We start from the raw sequence: 19,830 nt of genomic DNA, 5'->3' as shown, positions 1-19,830 counted from the left end.
GAAAGGCAGGGAAAGGCAGGGCAGGATGGGGAGGCGCATGATGAAACTTCGCGGCGTGTTTCAACAGCAGCCGGCGGCAGGGGCGGGGCCTGCTCCATCCCCCGGCGCGGCGCGGACGGCGGGTTTCCGTGCGCCGGCGGCACCGGGTGAGGCACCGGGTAAGGCGGCGGGGCGGCGGCGGCCGGGGCCGAGCCGGGCAGGGCCGGGCAGGGCCGAGCAGGGCCGAGCAGGGCCGGCCGGAGGGGCTGTCGGCCGGAGGGGCTGTCGGCCGGAGGAGCTGCCGCGGGACTCGGCCTCCTGCCGCCGGGCGGTGAGGGAGCGGCGGCCCCGGGGTGTGCGGCAGCCGCCGGAGCAAGGGGCGGCCATGTGGAAGGGCCCGAGGGGCGCGGAGGGAACTGCCCCGGCTGCCCGCGGGCGCCCAAGGACCGCGGGTTACCGGGAGGACGCTCCAGATGGTGGGAAAGCCCGGCTCCATGTGCTGGGGCTGAGGTCCGCAACGCCATCGCATGTCCAGCTGGGACAGATGTTGGAGGGGGAGCAGTGTTGTTGTCCTGCCCTGCTCCCCTTGGCACGCCTCTTGCATCGCCAGCGTCCCCTCAGCTGTAGGATTTGTGGCTCTCTGAACCTTAACCCTAATGGCTGCGTTGGGCTGATGTCTCCAGCGACATCACTTGTTCTGGGGGTCCTCAGGCTCTGCACTGTTGGGGTTGGGGTTCAGAGAGCTGCAAGGCCCGTGTGCCACTCCGGAGACACCGGGGCTGCTGCGGGGAGCATGGCAACAGCACTGCTCCCGCCACACCTTTGCCTCTGGGCCTGCTGCTGGGGAACTCCAGTCTAATCTGTGCTCCTTGGGTTCGAAACACTTCCCCCTTGTCCTGTCACTACAGGTCTTGCTAAAGAGTCTCCCTCTTTGTTATAACCCCCCTTTGAAAGTAAAGGCAACAAACTGAAAGGATCTTTAACGTTTCTGCTCAGGTGCTCAACATATCATACTCTATTATCAATAATGATTTGTTCTATCTGTGCTCTATATAAAAAAGAATCATAGACAGCCTTGCTGTATCTAAAGGTAAAACTTAAACCTAATTTCTTGCTGGCTAAAATTTGCTTATCATACTTTGAGCAAGCCGGGTTTTACTTCATGTAAGTGAAGTCTGCTATTCTTTATATTAGGCCTCCTGACAGTTAAGTCATTAACTGCCTTCATCTATTATCTCTGTTTTTTAGGTGAATGGTGGGTTGACCTTGGCTAGATGTCAGGTGCTCACCCAGGCACTCTGTCATTCCTCTTCAGCAGGATGGAGTGAAGGGCAAGAAAATATGATGAAAAATAAAAAAACATTGTGGGTTGAGATAAAGGCAGTTTACTTTTAAGGAAGAGTGAAGATCATGCACAAGCAAAAGGAAAAAACAAAGGTGTTATTCTCTCATTCCCATCGGCAAGCAATGTCCAGCCACTTCCTGAGGAGCAGGGCTTCAGCACACATACTAGTTGCTCTGCCTTTATCCTCCTTTATCCCCTTACATTTTTTTATCTGGGTGGATGTCAGATATGGAGAATCCTTTTGGATAATTTAGGTCAGCTGTCCTGGGTACATTGCCTTCCAGGATCTTGCCTGTTCCCAGCCTTCTGGTTAGGAAGAAATGTTGGCTTGCATTGATGCTGTATGAGCACTGGTCGGCAGTAGCCAAAATATTGCTGTGATACCAACAGCAATAAAACCCAGCACTGTGAGGGCTGCTGAGGGGAGAATGAATTCCCTCTCAGCCAGGCCCAGTGCAAAGTGTCAGCGCTTGCTTACAGTGTTCATGTCTCTATTGGACAGGTTCTCCACGTGCAGGCAGAGCAAGAGCCTCACAATGTGTGGTATCTGGGCCCTGTTTGGGAGCGATGAGTGCCTTTCTGTGCAGTGTCTAAGTGCCATGAAGATAGCACACAGAGGTCCTGATGCATTTCGATTTGAGAACGTCAATGGTTTCACCAACTGTTGTTTTGGTTTCCACCGCCTGGCAGTTGTTGATCAGCTGTATGGCATGCAGCCTATCCGGGTGAAGAAATTCCCATACCTCTGGCTGTGTTACAATGGAGAAATCTACAATTTCAAACAGGTAAGTGTTGCATACATGATAAGGCAATTAAAATATACTTTTTTTTTTTTTTTTTTTTTTTTTTTTTTTTTTTTTTTTATTTCAAGACTAGTGGATATTCAGAACATCTTTAAAATGTGTTGGACTAGAAAATCAGGAAAAAAAAGTGAAAGTGAGCAAAGAACTAGTATCTAAAAGAAAGTAAATTATCTCAATGACCTGTGAATCTGGTAGCTTATTTAGCAACATACCTAATCTTTGATACTGAAAAATCACTTTTCAATGGACAAGAAGGGCAATAAATATTTGCATCTTCAGGTTTGTTCAGTTGAAAGTTAAGACACATTCTTCAGTATCTCTTGGGGAGAAGAATTCCAAGCTTCTTTCCTCCCTTCTTCTGTCTTCATAATATAGATGCTTTTAGACTGTCTTGCTCTTCAGTTGTTTCAGGTCGTCATTCTCCCAAGTTGTTGGGTATTGCATTTTTATTATTGCATCTCAGTTTACATGGGATATGTCACTTAAGCTATAGTGATGCATAGTATGCATGCTTGCATATTTATATAAAAGTAGTAAGCCTTAGGGAGATGTTTCCAGTATGCCACGGAAGTCTTTAGGTGTCTGCAGCAGAAGTCAGGGTTTTTGAGAGCCACCTAAGTCTCTTAGGCACAATACAAGCAGCAACTCTATTTAGTTCCTAAAGTTTCTAAATGTCCCTGATGGATGTGATGGTGATGCTGAACACTGTCAGTGTTCCTCAGTCCTTGTGCTAAGATGTCCATGCCGCCATTGGCAAGATGATTCAGATCATCCAAATTTGATGTATAAAGCAGCTTAAAACTGTGTCTGATTCTGAATCATGCTGAATGAATGTGTAAAATGTATCACATACTAAGTGTAGTAGCATCAGAAATGTGTGAATAATCTGAGATACTATAGCATTTCTAATGCTAATGTTATAACATTTCTAAGGTCACATTTTGTAAGTCAAGTCAGGCTGCTCTCAGTCACATCAGTGGCATCAGTAATGTCATTGGGAATTTGACTGAGTAGGCAGGAGATTCAATGTTTTTCCCAGTCCTCAAGTATCTGTTCTGTTTGAAGGGTGAGACTTTGTCCTTCAGTGCATATGAAATGTACTGTACCAACAGTCTGTATTACTTGCAGTGTTTTGCGCTGTGGTTTTTCTGCTGTTGAAAGCAGTGAGAATTACTCTCAGTCATGCTACACACAATCCTAAGGGGACCTTAACTCTGCAACACTTGCATTGCCATCTACAGGAATTTATTTGGTTGTTGTCGCTACATTATGTACCCACTTTCTTTATAATGAGATTTTTCTTTCAAGCTTGTGGCTGAAAACTCCCTAAGAAAGGATCATTGGTGAAACAGGTGCCTTTCTCGGGGCAATGACTTACTTATTTTAACATTCACTCAATTTGACCTAAGACTGCCCCATAAGTAACAATTAAAAGAACTTAAATATTAAAGCATTGGGTTTGTGGGGTTTCTTGGCTTGTTAGAGTTTTAGTGAAATCCTCTCTTCCCCCCTGTTTTGAAAGGAAAAAGTCCTTTTTGAAAGGACTTTTACGAGTAGCACCAGAAGAACATGAAGGATATTTGACTTAAGTCTGACAGCTAATTTCTTCCTCCTCCATTTTATATGCACAGACAAAGTGAAAAGGGTAGTTTGAGGAATGGGGGAAGATTAGGCAGAAAGAAATTTTCTGCATAGAAAAAGCAGAGGAATTGCAGTGACTGCATAAGTAAACCAAAGATTATTTCCAAAGAACTTAACTCTGCAGAGATGTTGCACATTGTCTGTGTGTTTTGAGTTGTTTGGTGGTTTTTTTAAGACAGTGGCTGGCTAGTGCTTGTGAAGACCAGGGTCATGGGTTTGTAGTTTGACATCCTCAAATCGAAGTGAATCCCTGAAAACTTGCCTTAATGTGAATTGCTTAAGCCTGCATTGTCAGTCTCATTGCCTAAGAGATGATCCTGGTGGTAAAATTGTTGTAGCGGGTTCCCCCTGCCTGGATGTCTGGTACACACTGAAGCTTCCTTCTGACAAGTGGACAGGAGAGGGAAAATACAGCTTCATGAGCTGAGATAAGGACTGGGGGAGATCACTCACCAAATACTCTCATGGGTCAAACAGACTGAAGTTGGGGAAATTAATTTAAATTGAATTTATTACCAACAAAATCAGAGCAGGGTAATGAGAAGCAAAATAAGCCTTGAAAAAAGAAACGTTCCCTCTACCTCTTCCTCCTTCCTGAGCTCTATCTTCTCCTCCCCAGCAAGGAAAGAGGAAATGGAGATTATGGTGAGTTTATCACATGATGTTCCTGCCACTGCTGAAGGAGACTTTTTTGCTCTGTTCCAGTGTGGGGTCCCTCCATGGGAGACAGTCCTCCACAAACTTCTCCAGCATGAGTCTGTCCCACAGCAACAGTTTCCCACAGACTGCTCCAGCGTGGGTCTGTCTTCCACAGGGTGCTTTCCTTCATGCACAGCCTGCACCAGGATGGGTCCCTCACAGGTCACAGGTCCTACCAGGAGACCTGTTCCAGCATGGGCTCCTCTCTGCACAAGTCTGCAGTCCCTGCCAGGAGCCTGCTCCAACATAGGTCTCCCTCGGGTTCACAGCCTCCTCTGAGGCATTCACCTGCTCCAGCATGGAGCTCCCCTATGGGCTGTGGGTGGATCTCTGCATTCCTGAGATCCGTCAGGGGCCGTGGGGCACAGCTGCTTCACCATGGGCTGCACCATGGACTGCAGGGGAGTTCAGCTCTGGCACCTGGAGCACCTCCTGCTCCTCCTTCTCCACAGACCCTGGTGTCTGCAGGGCTGTTCTACTCCACATAGCCTCACCACACTCTTCTCTGGCCACAATTACATCTGAACAAAACTTTTCTTTATTCTTAAATATTAACTTGGCCTTGGCCTGCGGCAGGTCTGTCCTGGAGCCACCTGGCTTTGGCTCTGCCACACATGGGGAAATCTTCTGGCAGCATCTCACAGAAGCCACCTCTGTAGTCCCTCTACTACCAAAGCCTGGCCACGCAAACCTGGTAGAACTTTGAACACAGAAGTATAATTTCCGTTTTTGGCAGAAATACTTATGTAACTTTTAAACTGTGATTTTACATACAAGGTTATTCTTATGAAACAATTACTAAGCAGCCAATGTTTGCAAATGTTTATTTATGTTTTTCTTTATGTTTTTTCCTTAGCTGCAGAAGCAGTTTGGATTTGACTTTCAAACGTTAGTGGATGGTGAGGTTATCCTTCATCTGTACAACAGAGGAGGAATAGAACAAACAGCATCCATGCTAGATGGTGTATTTGCTTTCATCCTTCTGGACACTGCAAACAGAAAAGTGTTTCTGGCAAGAGATACCTATGGAGTCAGACCACTGTTTAAGGTGCTGACTGATGATGGATTTTTGGGTGTCTGTTCTGAGGCAAAAGGTAAAGCCAGTTGTGTTTAGTGCCTAAATAATCTTAGGTATTTCTGTTGGAGACTAACTTCTTTGTTGGGCTTTCTTCTTAGTATGAAGAGAAAATAAACTGTAAGATTATTAATAAATGAGCTGTGTTTAGTAATATAAGAACTACACATCATTAAAATAAAAACATCCAAGTATTTTATTGTCCTTAATACTCTAAAATAACTTGCTTATTTGACTAGAATCTTTTGTGTGGAGTCATAGCAGTATTGAACTCAAGATGTTTTATGTTAGGCCGAAGTTAAATGTAGTCTATTGACTTGGAGTAGACTTATGTTACAATAAATTATATTAGACTTGAATCTTGGTGTTATGTAGTGAACTAGGTAGTTATACCACAAGAAGGGCTAATCTGTAAAAGCCAGGAACTTTGAAACCCTACTGAAATTTACTGCAGCATTGGGTAATTTCCCAGAATCACATACTTTATTTGATGATGACTTTTTTCCTTTGAGGTGACACAGAGTGATGTGTCACTATGCTCTCATGATGCTCTCTCTTTTGAAGTAATTATCTCTGCTCTTGGCAGCATCATAAACAAATCCAAACAGTGTCAAAAGAGAGTTTACTTCCTAAAATGCACTTTGGCTAAAATTGACTTGCATTATTATTTCTCTCTCATTTATTGTATATCTATTTTATTATCAGACTCCAGTGTAGGTTGACTCTTCTAATAGTACTGTGTAGTAATACTAAGAGCTCTGCACCATTTCTGTTGCTTGTGAAACAAGAAAGGAAGTGAGTGTTTTGGCAACTGTGTCCTATAACAATCACAGTGCATTTCTAGTCCCTCTCTAACAGCAATTCATTGTCCATTTTGAGGATGTCCTCAAGGAGCACCAAGGTGACCAGCAGGTGCAAAACATCCTCTTTCACATGGGGAATGGAAATGAGGTTTGCCTACAAGTGTTATAGCTGGCATTCAATAGCAGTGGAGTAGATCAGTCTAGAACCAATGAGTTTTGAAATCACCAATCTGTGTCAATTAAGCAGTCACTACAGTGATGCTATTTTTTTGCAAACCCCTTGTTAGCTTGACTACACTTAATTTTAAACACAAAATTAATTAGTAATTGTCAAATTCTCCTAAGCATATTTTACTTTGACCTGGCCATAATGCAGTCAGTTAGAAAAGTGCTCTTCCTAGTGTTCACAGGGATAAATTGCTACTTGCCAATTAGTAAAACTTGTTGGTTTGCTTTCTCTGCTGTCTGCCTCAGCTTGAGATGCCTCAGATCTGTGTGTACATCCTGCCAGAAGCAGAATCATGCTCTGGCCAGGAATGACTCAGAAGGATATTTTTTTAATATCAGATTTAGGATCCAGAGAAAATATTTGTATATAGTTTTAGTAGAGAGGTTGTTGAGTGAGGTATAACTTAACCATTTTAAGTCATAAACTCTGACATTTTTCTTTTTTCCCATGTACAGGACTTATCAACTTAAAGCATTCAACAGCCTTATGTTCTAAAGTGGAACCGTTTCTCCCGGGTCATTATGAAGTTTTGGACTTAAAGCCCTCTGGCAAGGTTGCATCAGTGGAATTAGTAAAATTTCATAGCTGTAAAGATGAACCACTCCATGTTGCATGTGATACAGTGGAAGCTCTGCCTTCAGGTAGTACAGTAAAGGTTTAGCTACTTACTCTGATTTAAAAGTGAAAAATAATAATCTTTGGATGTAAATTTTGCATTGATTCATTTAAGAAGTACCATTTAAGGAAAAAGAAACCCCAGCCTGTAAGAACCTTTAAAATGTTAGGGATTTTAGAATTGTTTTTGTAGGCAGCCTTGTACAAAGATGGATTTGAGTGTCCTTATTATCAAAAGAGATTCAGACAAATATCACTGTTTCCTAATTAGCATCATCCAGCAAAGTCTAAGTAACACTTTTTGCACCTTTTTTGCTCTTTTGTTTTTTTCTGAGCAGGTTTTGACCTTGAAACAGTGAAAAGCAACATCCGTATTCTCTTTGAAAATGCTGTTAGAAAACGTTTGATGGCTCACAGAAGGATTGGTTGTCTTCTGTCAGGTAAGTAGCAAGAACCACAGTGATTCTGTACCTTCTCTCTCTTTTGCCCATCCTCTGCTAGTTAAAGGAAAGTATATTGGCTGTTCTGCTGCAATGTACCTGGAGTGATCTGAATCTTCTTATGTTTTTTAGAAAGGGCAACAGGGAACTTCGTAGTTTGGAATAAAGTTTCCCAGTTTACAAGTATCTTGAAAGTCTTATACTTTTAAAGTTTACTCTTGTCTGGGATGTTGGCTTATTGAGACACTGAGCATTTTTAAATAAGACAAGTAAATGTAGTATTCCTAATGAAAATCATTCAGTGTATATTCTTAAATACATGAGATTTATGCTTAGGTTGGTCTAAAAAGAAAATCTAATTATTACATCGACTTTGTGCAGATTGAACCTAGAGGAAAACCTTGACATGTTTCAGAAGCAGGAGAATTCTTACTTGCCACCTTTGTTTTAGTCTCCATCCTAAACTTCCTTAATTTACCATAATACAGGAGACTATTGTGACCAAAATTATTCGCTACACTCTTTTACAGATAAGGTAATAGCTTGTGGCACAGGAAGTTGTTCACTGACTTATCTGGTCACTGTTGTGATCTGATGGTTCAGTGTTACAGAGGTAAGGCTCTGTAACCATGGGTTCTGACACTTTATTTCCTCTGTTTGTGTGGCACTTGGTACTTGTAGTTAGAGTTCTGGAACGCTTTTCATGCATTCACTGAGCAACAGTAATTACACTCATTTGTCATGAGCCCTATTAAACGTGTATCTGAATGAGAGAGAACTGACCAGGAAGTATTACTGGACCATTTTGTTACTATGTAATCATAAAAAGTAGGAAGAAGGTAAATTGAACAGGAAGATACATAGAGTTGGAATATCTCAGTTTCGGTAAAAAAATTCAATAAAAAGACCTCCCCAAATTTCAAATATCACATTAGAAGGCAGTCAGCAGCTCCTCAGATGCACATGCAGGAAGCAGCAAAACCAAGTGCCTGTGTGCTGGTATAAATAATACCAGAGTATCTAAGTGCTTCACAATTTTGAGTATGCTTGGAACATCACAGAGAACTGATTTTGTTTCTAATCACAGAAGGAATTCTTCAATGTCACAGTGGAAACCTGGGTTTTTATTTTCCTGATCTCCACATCCTGAGTACTCTGTTTTCTGTGCTCTCCTTTTCTCAGAATTTGCATCTAATTTCAGCAGGAAATACTTTTTTCTACAAGATAGCATGTCCACAAAAGGGAGCAGGGTGGGAATTGATGCTAATGCAATTAGCTGAAAAAAACATATGCAGACTATAGGAAACAAAGAAAAGAGGGTTTTGCCTCAAGCTTGTCAAAACTGCAGGCAGATGTGGGCAAACAGCTACTGTGTTTTGCTTAGTAATTTCTAGGAGAGCAGCAAGTAGAACTAGCCAAGGAATAGCAGAACTAGCTCGTGATAATAAGAAGGTGAATCCCTGGAGTACATTTAAGCATTAATGTACATTAAGTACATTTTATCTCTTGGTTTTATTTTCTGCTTGTTCTCCAAACTGTTCAAATCCTTTCACTCTCCTCTAGAAAGGAGGAAAATAATGATGAAGAAGAGTATAACCTTTATACTAAGCATTCTGTTCTTTTACTTACAGCAAACAAACAAACAAAAAATCCATAGTCCTATCAGTTGACTGTCAAATGTGTAGATAAAAGGAAGATAGGGCGTGATTTAAAAATGGATCATAAGCCCCCAAAGTTGAGAAGGGGCATATTTTCTAGTGGTACAATGTGTTCAGTATACTTCCTGTTTATCTTAAATAAGAGGTTCCACTGATGCTTCTGACACCAAAAGTACTAATGACTATTACTGAAGATGTTCCACTAAAGTTACCTGATTCTTTCATTAAGGAGAGGTAAATGTGCACTTGTATGAGAAGTAGCTCGGATTCACACAGCTTAAAAATGAAGCCCACTCATAGGATTCCAGTACCTAGATTCCTTGAAGGAAAAGCAAAACATCATTCAAACACCTAATCAGATAATTTGTTTTGTTGGCAGGGGGCTTAGATTCCAGCTTGGTTGCAGCTGTTCTTCTGAAACTGATGAAAGAAATCAACATCAATTATCCTTTACAAACCTTTGCAATTGGAATGGAAAATAGTCCTGACTTACTTGCTGCCAGAAAGGTATCTTGAGCATTGCTTTGAGTTTGTTCTGAACTACTGAACGCTAGGCAGTGTATATTGGTGCTATCTTCATGGTATGGCATTAATAGCAACATTGAAAAGTCATTTATTGCTATGATGTAAATTGGTTTGCAGTAAATCATTTAGTACAACACTTGCTGCTTAATCTTACAAAAGAGGCAGCTGGAACCTTACCTGTTTTCTCTTGCATTTGGAAGACTTTCATGACAGAGTCCCTTGCATTGTTGTCAAAAGGATAGTTCTTTGGACTTGTCTCAGTTCTGCCTCTGGGTTTTAGGGTAGGTCTCCACGTAATCGTTCCCATACTAAGGCATTTGTGTATGTGGTAAGTGTTGTAAGCTAATTAGCAGTTTGCCGAATTAACAGTTTTGTACCAAGTGTTTGGCATCTGGGGTACTGTGTGCTGCTTGTTTCTGGAATATTTAGAGCCTCTACAGATTCTGTTAATGTTTTATGCAAGCAGCTGGATGGTCTGTTGCAATCATGATTGAGCACTGTAATTAAGGAGACTGTGTTCTCTCTGGTGAACATACCACTGCAAGTCAAAGGTCTGCTGAGTAATGTCTTTTCTTGGGCTAATGTCATAATTTTCATTGTAACAGAACAGAGCTGGTGCTTTCACTGAATGTGTTTGCTTTAAACACAATGTATGTTTATAAAATGTTTTAGTTGAAAAGTGATGCATTATTTTGACCTTTTGCAAACAGGTGGCAGCACATATAGGAAGTGAACATCATGAAGTAATACTTAATACTGAAGAGGGGATTCAGGCAATAGAGGAGGTTATCTTCTCGTTGGAAACCTACGATATAACAACAATAAGAGCTTCTATTGGTAAGATTTTCTAAATGGCAATCTTTGGTTTATGTCACCCAAATAAAATTTTACGCAAACTTACATGGTCATCTACCAGATACCTTAGCTGTCACAGGATCTGGGGAGTGGGACTCCAAAGTTCTGCTACGCAGACTTATCTGTGATACCACACTGAGGCAAAAGCAGTTATTTACAAGTCCCTGACTGCACAAAGCCACGGTCAAGAACTGTTCTTGAAGCTTTGAGATGCAAAGCAATAGTTACATGAAGAAGAAATGTTAGATCTGCAGGTCTGAGTTTTCGGCTCTAGTAAATATGAATCTTGGAGGAAGGGGGAAATTCACAGGTTTTCTGAGGTACTGAATATTATGACAGCAAATCACAGTTACCTTTTCCTTGCATAATTTTGATACTAATGGGAAGTATTTATTATTGCCCTTAATAACATAGATATAGTGTATGCTTGATTCTGAGAAGTGAAGGGAGTCATCAGCAGCTTTTAACAAAGCACTGCCAGCCTGATAAGAGGGGAAAACCCCTAATCCAATAGGACCTTTTGTGTAAGGCAAGCTACAGCACTTTACCCACTTAATCTTGTGTTGTAAAAGAGTTATGAAGCCAAAGAGGCAACACAGTTTTCGAAACTGAACTCTCTGGCTGGAATTCATGAAACGGGATTTAGCAGTGTGAAATAATGAATGCATTTCTTTAAAAATTAAAGCCATTTTACTAAAACTTTTTGCTGTCATTTTTTCTTTGTGATTTGCTGCTTAGTATAATAATGAACTAGATCCTTTTCTTTAGATTTGTACTACTTTTGTTATAAAAACATCCCATTCAGGAAGATGCACTGAGTGGAAAGCATAAATCTGTTTTATAAATATTCTTTTGCAAAAAAAAAAAATTGAAAAGGACTTCATCCAGCTCAACTCAGAGTGGCAGAGAGTTAAACAGCAACTTTTGCTTTTCCCCAAGGCTAGAAAATTTCTTCAGCACTGTGCTGGAATTAATCATGCACTTAATTTCAAGTTGATTCGGAACAACTCCTCTCTGTGTTCCCATTGGAATCCTCCAGTGTTCCCAGGATCACAAGTAGACATATCTTTCTGATATTTTGAGGGCCAGTTTAAATGTATTTTCAGCACCAACTTAGTGTGGCTGCTGGTGGCTATGAGTAAAGAGATGCTATTTGATATCAGTTTTTTGCTTCAGAAGAGGTAGTGTAGGACACAGATTTCTAAAAGACTAAATTTTAAACCACTAGTTGTATATAGCATCGTGTATGTAGATGTACCTTAATAACTTTATGCCTTTTTTTTTTTTAAGGTATGTATCTTGTCTCCAAATATATTCGGAAGAAAACAGACAGTGTGGTCATTTTTTCAGGAGAAGGATCAGATGAGCTAACACAAGGATATATATACTTCCATAAGGTAAATATATTCACTATACAGAATGCCTTCCAGCAGAACATCTCTGATATTTCAAGGTGTGATGTTGGAAAGTTTTCATAACTGTATATTTATTGAGGTTTCCTTCTGGAGTAGCATAAAATCAAAGGGATTTAATCACCTAAAAAATAGCTTTCTTCATCTTCAGCAGCTCCTCAGACTGTTATTTCTTGTGTGTAGTTTTTGCTGGTTTTGAGATTGCTTGGTGATCACTACAATTCAAGTGCAGGGCAGCCAGCAATGGTTCCCTGAGTGCAGCTGTGTTCCACCTCTGTGCTCCATGCTATGTTTGTTCTCAGGCACCATCTCCCGAGGAAGCTGCAGAAGAGAGTGAGAGGCTTCTGAAGGAGCTCTACCTGTTTGATGTACTTCGTGCAGACAGAACCACAGCAGCACATGGGTAAAATGTATTCCCTTGGATGCTGAGCACTCATAATTTTAAAGCAAAAAGAGCTTAGGCAGGAAAAGACTGCTGAGGATTTGTATATCAACATGAAGCTGTAGCCTTAAGGCATTTGAGCAACAGTAAAGCACAAAGTACCAAATTTAATCAGATCTGTGACTATAGGGCCCATTGTATTGCCAACTGAAATATTTTTTTGTCTAGGACTGTACTGGTCTTTACAGAAGTAGTGAATTAAAAAATACAAATATTCAGAGTTAAGGAGGCAAGGCAAAGTTGTATTTGACCTTTGGGTCTTTGGAGGTTTAGATAAAGAGAAGTCTTGAATCTGATGATCATTGGAACTAAAACAGCATACTGAAAAAGATATATGCATTAGGTAGCTGACTGTAGTAAAGAGATATTAGGATACAGTCTGTGGTAATGATACCTTAAAGAATCTCAAATTGAGTGCTGTAGAAAATAATACTGTTTTACTAAACAGAAGCGTTTTACTGAAAGAAATGCATTATTTAAACTGAGAGTAATATTGGAAAGCTGTCTAGAACTAAGAGTAGAGAGGAAAGGATGAAACTACCGTTATCAGTTAGGAACAAGAATAACTGCAAGGAAAGGCATGCAGTGCAGATCTTGTTAGTATATGGAGAAATTGAGCCCTAAGTGTTTAATTACTGAATACTCAGTATTGAGTTCATTTGGGGTTTTTTTGTAAGGTGGATATTACCTGAAGTAGCTGAAGCTTTTTATCAGTGTAGAAGCTAAAGAGATAGTGAAATTACTAGAATGCAGTAAAACATTTCCTTTCACTTGTGAAGCTGGACAGCATAATGGCTCCTGAGCAGACACACCAAGAGAGGTTTCTTCTGCTGACAATGCAGTTACTGTCATTTTATTTGTTGCCTTCTGTGTCCTTAGAAGCGGTGGTATACAAAAGCAGGAAGGCTTTGTATCTATATCCACCACTGGTATAGGAGAGAACTTGTGTGAATGCTGTAGGGCTCTCTTTTGTTGTTCTTGGGAACACAAACAAATGTGGATTTCAGAAACGACAGCAGAAGTCCTTGCTTGGTTCTATGATATATTTACAAATGCTGATGCAAATCCTATTGAGCGACTTGGTAGTTCTCTGAGATGAAGGGGATTTTTTAAAATATGCTTTTCACATATGTTGTGATGGTTGTTACAGATCCTATAGGACTATAATCTGTAAATTCAGGGCACTGTAAACTGCCCAGCATTTGGCATTATAAAACATTGTAGTCTTTAATATGTGTAGACCATACACCTAACTTTACAAATCGGTGAATTAAATTCAGGTAGTTGTAAATATGCAAGTGAAATTTCTTCCAGGTAAAAGCAGAAAACTTGGTGTTTATGTGAAAGACAGGGAAGGCTTAGCTGCTGTGGAATTTGTAAGTAGATGACTTGTTGGATTAATTCAGTATTTTCTCTATTTATTCCCCCCCCTTAGCCTTGAACTGAGAGTCCCATTTTTGGATCATCGGTTTACTTCTTATTATTTATCTCTGCCAGCAGAACTGCGAATCCCAAAGGTACATAAAACTAGGGTTGGATCCAAATGTAAGTTTACAAATTCAGTGATACGTGTTCTAAGCATGACCAGATTGCTGAATTCGATGGTTAAGTCCTCCACCCAAAGTCAAGCATGCTTTTAAATAGTTTACTGAGTTGTTGGGCTACTGAGGACACTTTTCTGACCAAAACATCTGGAAGGAAACCATTTCATAAGTGTTTAAATCCAGATCTTTGCCCTGCAGTTCCTGAGACTCATGACATTGTTTTTTGTTCTGCAAACAGAATGGAGTTGAAAAATACCTTTTAAGATTGTCCTTTGAAGATTCCAATTTACTTCCCAAAGAAATTCTCTGGAGACCCAAAGAAGCATTCAGTGATGGTATAGCATCAGTAAAGAAATCCTGGTTTTCCATTCTTCAGGACTATATTGATCAACAGGTAGAATACCACTTTTTCCTTTCTCACTTAGGTGTGTTAGATATGGTTGCCAGTGGGAGGCAGCTCACATGCTTAGTTGAGAGAATAAGTCTGGATATAACAGTTAACTTGAGTTTCCTTGTGGAGGAGTAAGAGAAACCTTACTCAATGTTCTTCTAGATATCTGAGTTGGTTAAAAGCGTTTGTGATCCTAGTTACAAAGAAATTCTAGACCCTGCCAGAAATTACTGTATAAGGAAATGAACATCATTTAAGTGTCTGGATTGTAAATTAGATTGTGTATCAACAAACACAATTTCTGGGTTACAGGCAAAGCAGCTGCTTCAGCTGAAGGCACTTGCATGAACTTACTCTGCAGCTGAGTAACAACATAATGACTTTATAATGTACTTTCTTGTTTGCGTCATTCTATTTTCAAAGCCATCTCTATCTAAGCCTTTTTGCTTTTTAAAGCATCTGCCTGCATTGTTAACCAGTGTAGACTTACTGCCTTTGACTGTATACAAAGGATAATCCTCTCTGGAGTGCAGAGGTAGTTTAATCATGGAGAGGAAGGAATAACGCACTATTTACACCAGAGCTCTGTTACATGGAAATATATGTAGTCGAGCCTCTGGATGCAAGCCTCTCTGTCTTACCACCAACTCTTTCTTCCCCACTTTCTTTCTCTGTTCCCTCAGGCAAGAAAGTAGTTGGGTCAGGCAGCAGTGTTCTGCTGCCTGTTCTGAGATTTGCTGTAGGAGCAGCAAATCTATTTCAGACATGAAAAGTTAAACAGCGTGATAGCAGAAACTGCTCATTGAAATTGCCTCAAGTGGTGCAACTATTTATCCTTTCTTTCTCAGCTGACTTAGCAACTGCAGGTATCTGTGTCTGCATCCCAGGTCTTCTGTTGCTAAGAGCATGGTTATTGGTGTTGATTATAGCAGCCAGCTCTACCCCAAGCTACAAAAACAACCTAGGAAGCCACATACATGGCAAAATGACTGCTTTAAGTTTTTGCACTTGTTTCACGGCAAAGGAAGGGTAGGAAGGAAGTGTCCGTGACCTTACTAACAAAGGTGATTGGGACCCAGAGAAATGGGCCTCACATGTCATGCAGAGAAATACCAACAATACTGGAAATACATTTACATATTCATAAAGATCAAAGGAGCCTGTGACAAAGGTTTGACCTGTCAAACCTGTGCCTCTAGAATAGACTTTTTTTTCAAAACTGTGGACTTTTAGTGGTTGATGAATCCTTATGTATCTTAAAAAGTTGAAGATACTTGCAGCTTAACTTGAGTTTTGCTTATGTCTTAGGTTGATGACCTTTTACTGGAGAAGGCAGCGGAGAAATACCCTTTCAATCCTCCTAAAACAAAAGAAAGTTATTACTACCGCCAGATCTTTGAAAAGCACTACCCGGGGCGGAGCAGCTGGCTGCCCCACTACTGGATGCCAAGATGGGTTAAAGCTACTGATCCTTCTGCACGCACACTGAAACATTACAAGTCGGCTGCCCAAGAATAGACTGGTCAAATAATCCCCAAATGAAAGTGCTACAAACGTTTTGTGTGCACTCTGCTTTAAGAAAACCAAACAAGTTATGCAAACCTAAAGCTTAAATTGTCTTTAAGATGTACTTTGACAATGCTACTGGAAATGAAAGCTTTCTGTTGTTAGTGTACTATTAAAAATCCATGCTGCTGTACCAAAACTTTATAATTAATGGGAAAATACTTTCTGGACAAGGGACTACTTTATTTGACTACTTTATTCTGTTCTTTATGTAACCTTGATTGTATTAATTTTCCTTGAAATCATTTAATATATTTTAATGTGTGCTCTGTTTTGAGAACCTGAATCAGGCTGAGGGATGCAAACTGCTTCTGACCCTCTGAGCAAAGGGGAATTGGACTCTAGCTGCCTGGTGATTTGTGTTCCTGGCTGAGGGACTTGGATAGCATCTTATTCTATTCTGAATGTCCTTCTACACACTCCTGAAAACCTTGGTGTAGGTTTCAAAAAGTATTTAGATATTCATAGCTATGCAGAGATGCTTTCTAGAGTTTATTGATGGGTTGTTATTGTTATTGATGAGTTTTAATTAAATGAATGGCAATCTTATTTGTTACTGTGAAGCCACCAGTTGGCTGTTCTGTCGAAAGATATTGTGACTGTTATCAAAGAGCAGAATGGATAAGAGAAGCCAAGTTATGTCTTTGTTTCTAACTCAAGGACTTCAGATCTTATATAAGTATTTGTTATTCTTGAAAAAACAGAGTGTTAACTGGGTGATGTGTATCAGTCTGATGGAAATTGCATGAGTAAGTATTTTAAGAAATTTCTCATTTATTGTTAATTTTTCCACCTGTATGATGAAAAGGTCAACTGTGTTGCTGCTGAATTGCATGTGGCCAACTATGTGAGTGAACCAAATCTGTTAACCATAGGTTGAAGTTGGAGAAAGCATCACTGGCAACAGTGGGATCAGATGCCTTGCTTGGAAAAAAACTGCTTCAGAAATCACAAGAACTTCTAATACTCTACTGAAAAAACACCTGAACTTTTACCCAAGATAACTTCTTATTAACTGTTTAGTCATGGGGGTTATTTTTGCAAAGGTAACTTAAGTATAAGGGTGGACAAGAAATACATGTGTGTGCTGCAGATTGACTTGATTAGCATCATGCTCTTTATGAAAACAAGCCTTTATTGTCCCTCTTGACTAGGAAACCAAAGCCATTTTTTATTTAAAAGATAAAATACAAGCTGTTCTGATTTAAAACCTTCACAAAATGACTGGTTGTCTGTTTGTTGCTCCACCCTAATCCTGCATTTGAGTCTGTATCCCAGAAATTACTGAAACCTTTTGGTGGCACCACAGCACTTGTGAGCTGTCTGTAATATGTTCCTGCAGCCTTCTTTACTTAAGGGCCATGTGCTTGTCTTTTTGGATTTCTTTGAAACTGTTAAGAATATTTGGAGTTGAGAGAGGAGTGTAGAGTACGTGGTTAGGTACGGATATGTACAGGTAAGATTTAATAATTACTGTAAACTTCCAAGTCTGTGATAAGAAAATAAGTATTTGCCTAAAGAGAAAATAGGGTAAACATACTTTGGGATCACTGCTCAAATGCACTCTCTGCTGCAACATTGCAGCGTTCAATGAAATCCAGCTAATTTTTTAAAAATTCCTTATACAATGAAGATTTATGTATCAGGGTAATATTCTAGACTAACGGTTTAGTTAGTTTAGCTTTTTACTAATGTGCACGGGAAGAACACAGTGCTTGCTGCCTTGTCAAAGGTCTTGTGAGTATAAAACCTGTTCATTCTTTCTCCATCTATGGAATTCTACAGCCTTTTTGGTTTCTGTAATGCTATATTTTCTCTCTCTCTCTCTTTTTTTTTTTTTCTCTAAAATAAAAATTGAGGCTGACAAAGATAAATTAAGAAAATTTAAGAAAAAACCATCCAGCTACTCTATCATTTGCTAGCTGCAGCCATGTTTGTAGTTTGTCACAGGAAGGAACAGGATGCAGTTCCAGCATGCAATGATGTCTTGTCTAGTTTTACTCTACCTTTCTTCCTGCTGTGGTGGCCTCTTTTTCTCACTCTGTTTCTTTTGGATAACATTATTCTGGACTGTTCTGATAGCTTGAGTGTATTGGTTTGAGTATTGTGTCAGGTGGGGATGGGGAATTGAAGTCGGTGGTCCACATGGGGAAGACAGAGATGAGTCTTTGCTTGGCTTGCAGGACTGATGAGGGCTGAGGGAGAACCTATAGGGTTCTTGCAAAGTGGCTAAAACAATGTAGGGTTCTTTAAATTGATTTGAGGTGGGTTTGTTGGTTTTGTTTTAATTTGAATTGGTTAAGTTACTAAATTTTGTTTTCACGGCAATCTTTCCTCGTTTTGAGGAATGAGAAATTACCAGTTCCAAAGAGAGCACTGCAGCGTATGAGACCCACCAAGTGCCTAAGCTTGCCCAATGCCACCCATGCCCTTCATCTTTTTAATAAACCCTACATGCTGTTTTAGCCTCCTGTTGTTGCTTGTGTGGAGCCTCCCTGACTGCCACATCCCACTGTCCCTGACAGTGGCTCTCTAGAGAAGTTCCCCAGTACAAACCAGCATGTAAGATCCAGAGAGCACTTGGCACTTTACAAACCCTTAGTCCATTAGTCAGACTTTATTAATTTGGGATGGTTTGAAATAACATAAAATTTTTGAAACTCTGTTTTAAATCACAGTAAAGAGTAAAAGCAGCCCATTTTAGAGTCTTTGGAGGGGTGGACTTATTTTTTTCTGATAGAGACTTAATTTTTGGTTCCCATTAACAGAAGTAGAAGGAGGATTTGGTACCAGGTAAGTCTGTGTTTGAGCTGGCTGTTGAACAGTGTCTCCAAAGGAGAGAGCAGCTGAATTGTGAGGGACACTGCTTATTTCTGTAACAAGTTCCACTGTGTGTTCCTCAGTACCTTTCCATAGGATGGCCACAGCACACACATCACCTGCATCATGCCTGTCACAGTTCCTCATTTTGGAACTTAGGGCCTATTGCTTTTTCTTTATGTATTTACATAGACATTGTGGTTGACAAGCTGGAGTTAGGAAACTCTTAGTTTTGTGTAAACCTGTCTCTGGATACAGGTAATGCACAGAATTGTAATTGTATGTTTAATTTAAGAATTTGAATTTATTTTCATTTAAAACTAATTTCAATTTTTTTATTTACAAAGCTTGTTCCCAGAAAAGAGACAAGGAAGAATGATGCAAAGAGGTGATCTTTGCTGCTGTGCTTCTCTGCAAGTTGGCAGGGGTAGTAACTAGTGGAGGTGGTACATTAACAGCTACTTTCTAGGACCTGTTTGTGGTATTTCACCCACCCCTCTCTGTAGTGCCACTTTCCATCTTTTTGTCGCCTGGAAACTCTTTCAACAAGCGAAAACCAGCTGGGCAACCTTTTTTTTTTTCTAGCACTCTGTACTCACTTTTGGATCTTTCAATCATCCTATGAGCTACAACAAAAGATGTTGACTACCCTGGAGTCCACCCGACTTTGTGTTTCTTCCATGCAAGCCAGTCGGGGCTGATTCCGCCCCTTGTTCTGTGTCCCGGGAAGCCAACGGGCAGCCACGTTTCCCTCAGCATGACACTAAGAGTCTGTCAAAATTTCAATTCAGATCGGGAAGTTGCCTTCGGGATGAAGTCCTAGTTGTTTTAAAAATTTTCTTTTTCTAGCCGGCAGATGGCAGCCGCTAGTCAGCGGATCAGTGAGAATGAGCTCCTCATCCCTGGGGAAGATGCTCTCCGTCCTGCTCTCCTTCCTGCTCTCCTTCTGCTTTTAATATCTTCCTTCAAACGACTGTCACTGGGATTT

The 19,830-nt window shown here is 40.4% G+C and overlaps 1 protein-coding gene across 1 annotated transcript; it reads left to right on the top strand.

Annotated features, from left to right (window-relative positions):
• The first annotated feature begins 1,831 nt into the window (after positions 1-1,831).
• Positions 1,832-17,243, top strand: ASNS (asparagine synthetase (glutamine-hydrolyzing)). The gene is made up of 11 exons (XM_066317815.1): positions 1,832-2,109; positions 5,324-5,561; positions 7,030-7,215; positions 7,528-7,629; positions 9,667-9,794; positions 10,523-10,649; positions 11,958-12,064; positions 12,382-12,482; positions 13,957-14,038; positions 14,304-14,459; positions 15,765-17,243. Exons 1-11 carry the CDS (start codon positions 1,861-1,863, stop codon positions 15,972-15,974), a joined length of 1,686 nt encoding a protein of 561 aa, XP_066173912.1. The 5' UTR covers positions 1,832-1,860; the 3' UTR covers positions 15,975-17,243.
• Positions 17,244-19,830: the final 2,587 nt, after the last annotated feature.

The sequence above is a fragment of the Sylvia atricapilla genome, chromosome 1 (genome assembly GCF_009819655.1).
Source record: "Sylvia atricapilla isolate bSylAtr1 chromosome 1, bSylAtr1.pri, whole genome shotgun sequence".
Lineage (NCBI taxonomy): Eukaryota > Metazoa > Chordata > Aves > Passeriformes > Sylviidae > Sylvia > Sylvia atricapilla.
Note: the sequence above shows the minus strand (reverse complement) of the source record. Positions and strands in the feature narration are given on the sequence as shown.

Excerpts from the sequence above, each read along its gene's own strand:
- ASNS (XM_066317815.1), top strand. The coding sequence starts at position 1,861 with ATGTGTGGTATCTGGGCCCTGTTTGGGAGCGATGAGTGCCTTTCTGTG. Across the intron at positions 7,630-9,666 it reads GATTGGTTGTCTTCTGTCAG|GGGGCTTAGATTCCAGCTTG; the intron begins GTAAGTAGCAAG and ends TTTTGTTGGCAG. Across the intron at positions 14,460-15,764 it reads AGGACTATATTGATCAACAG|GTTGATGACCTTTTACTGGA; the intron begins GTAGAATACCAC and ends CTTATGTCTTAG.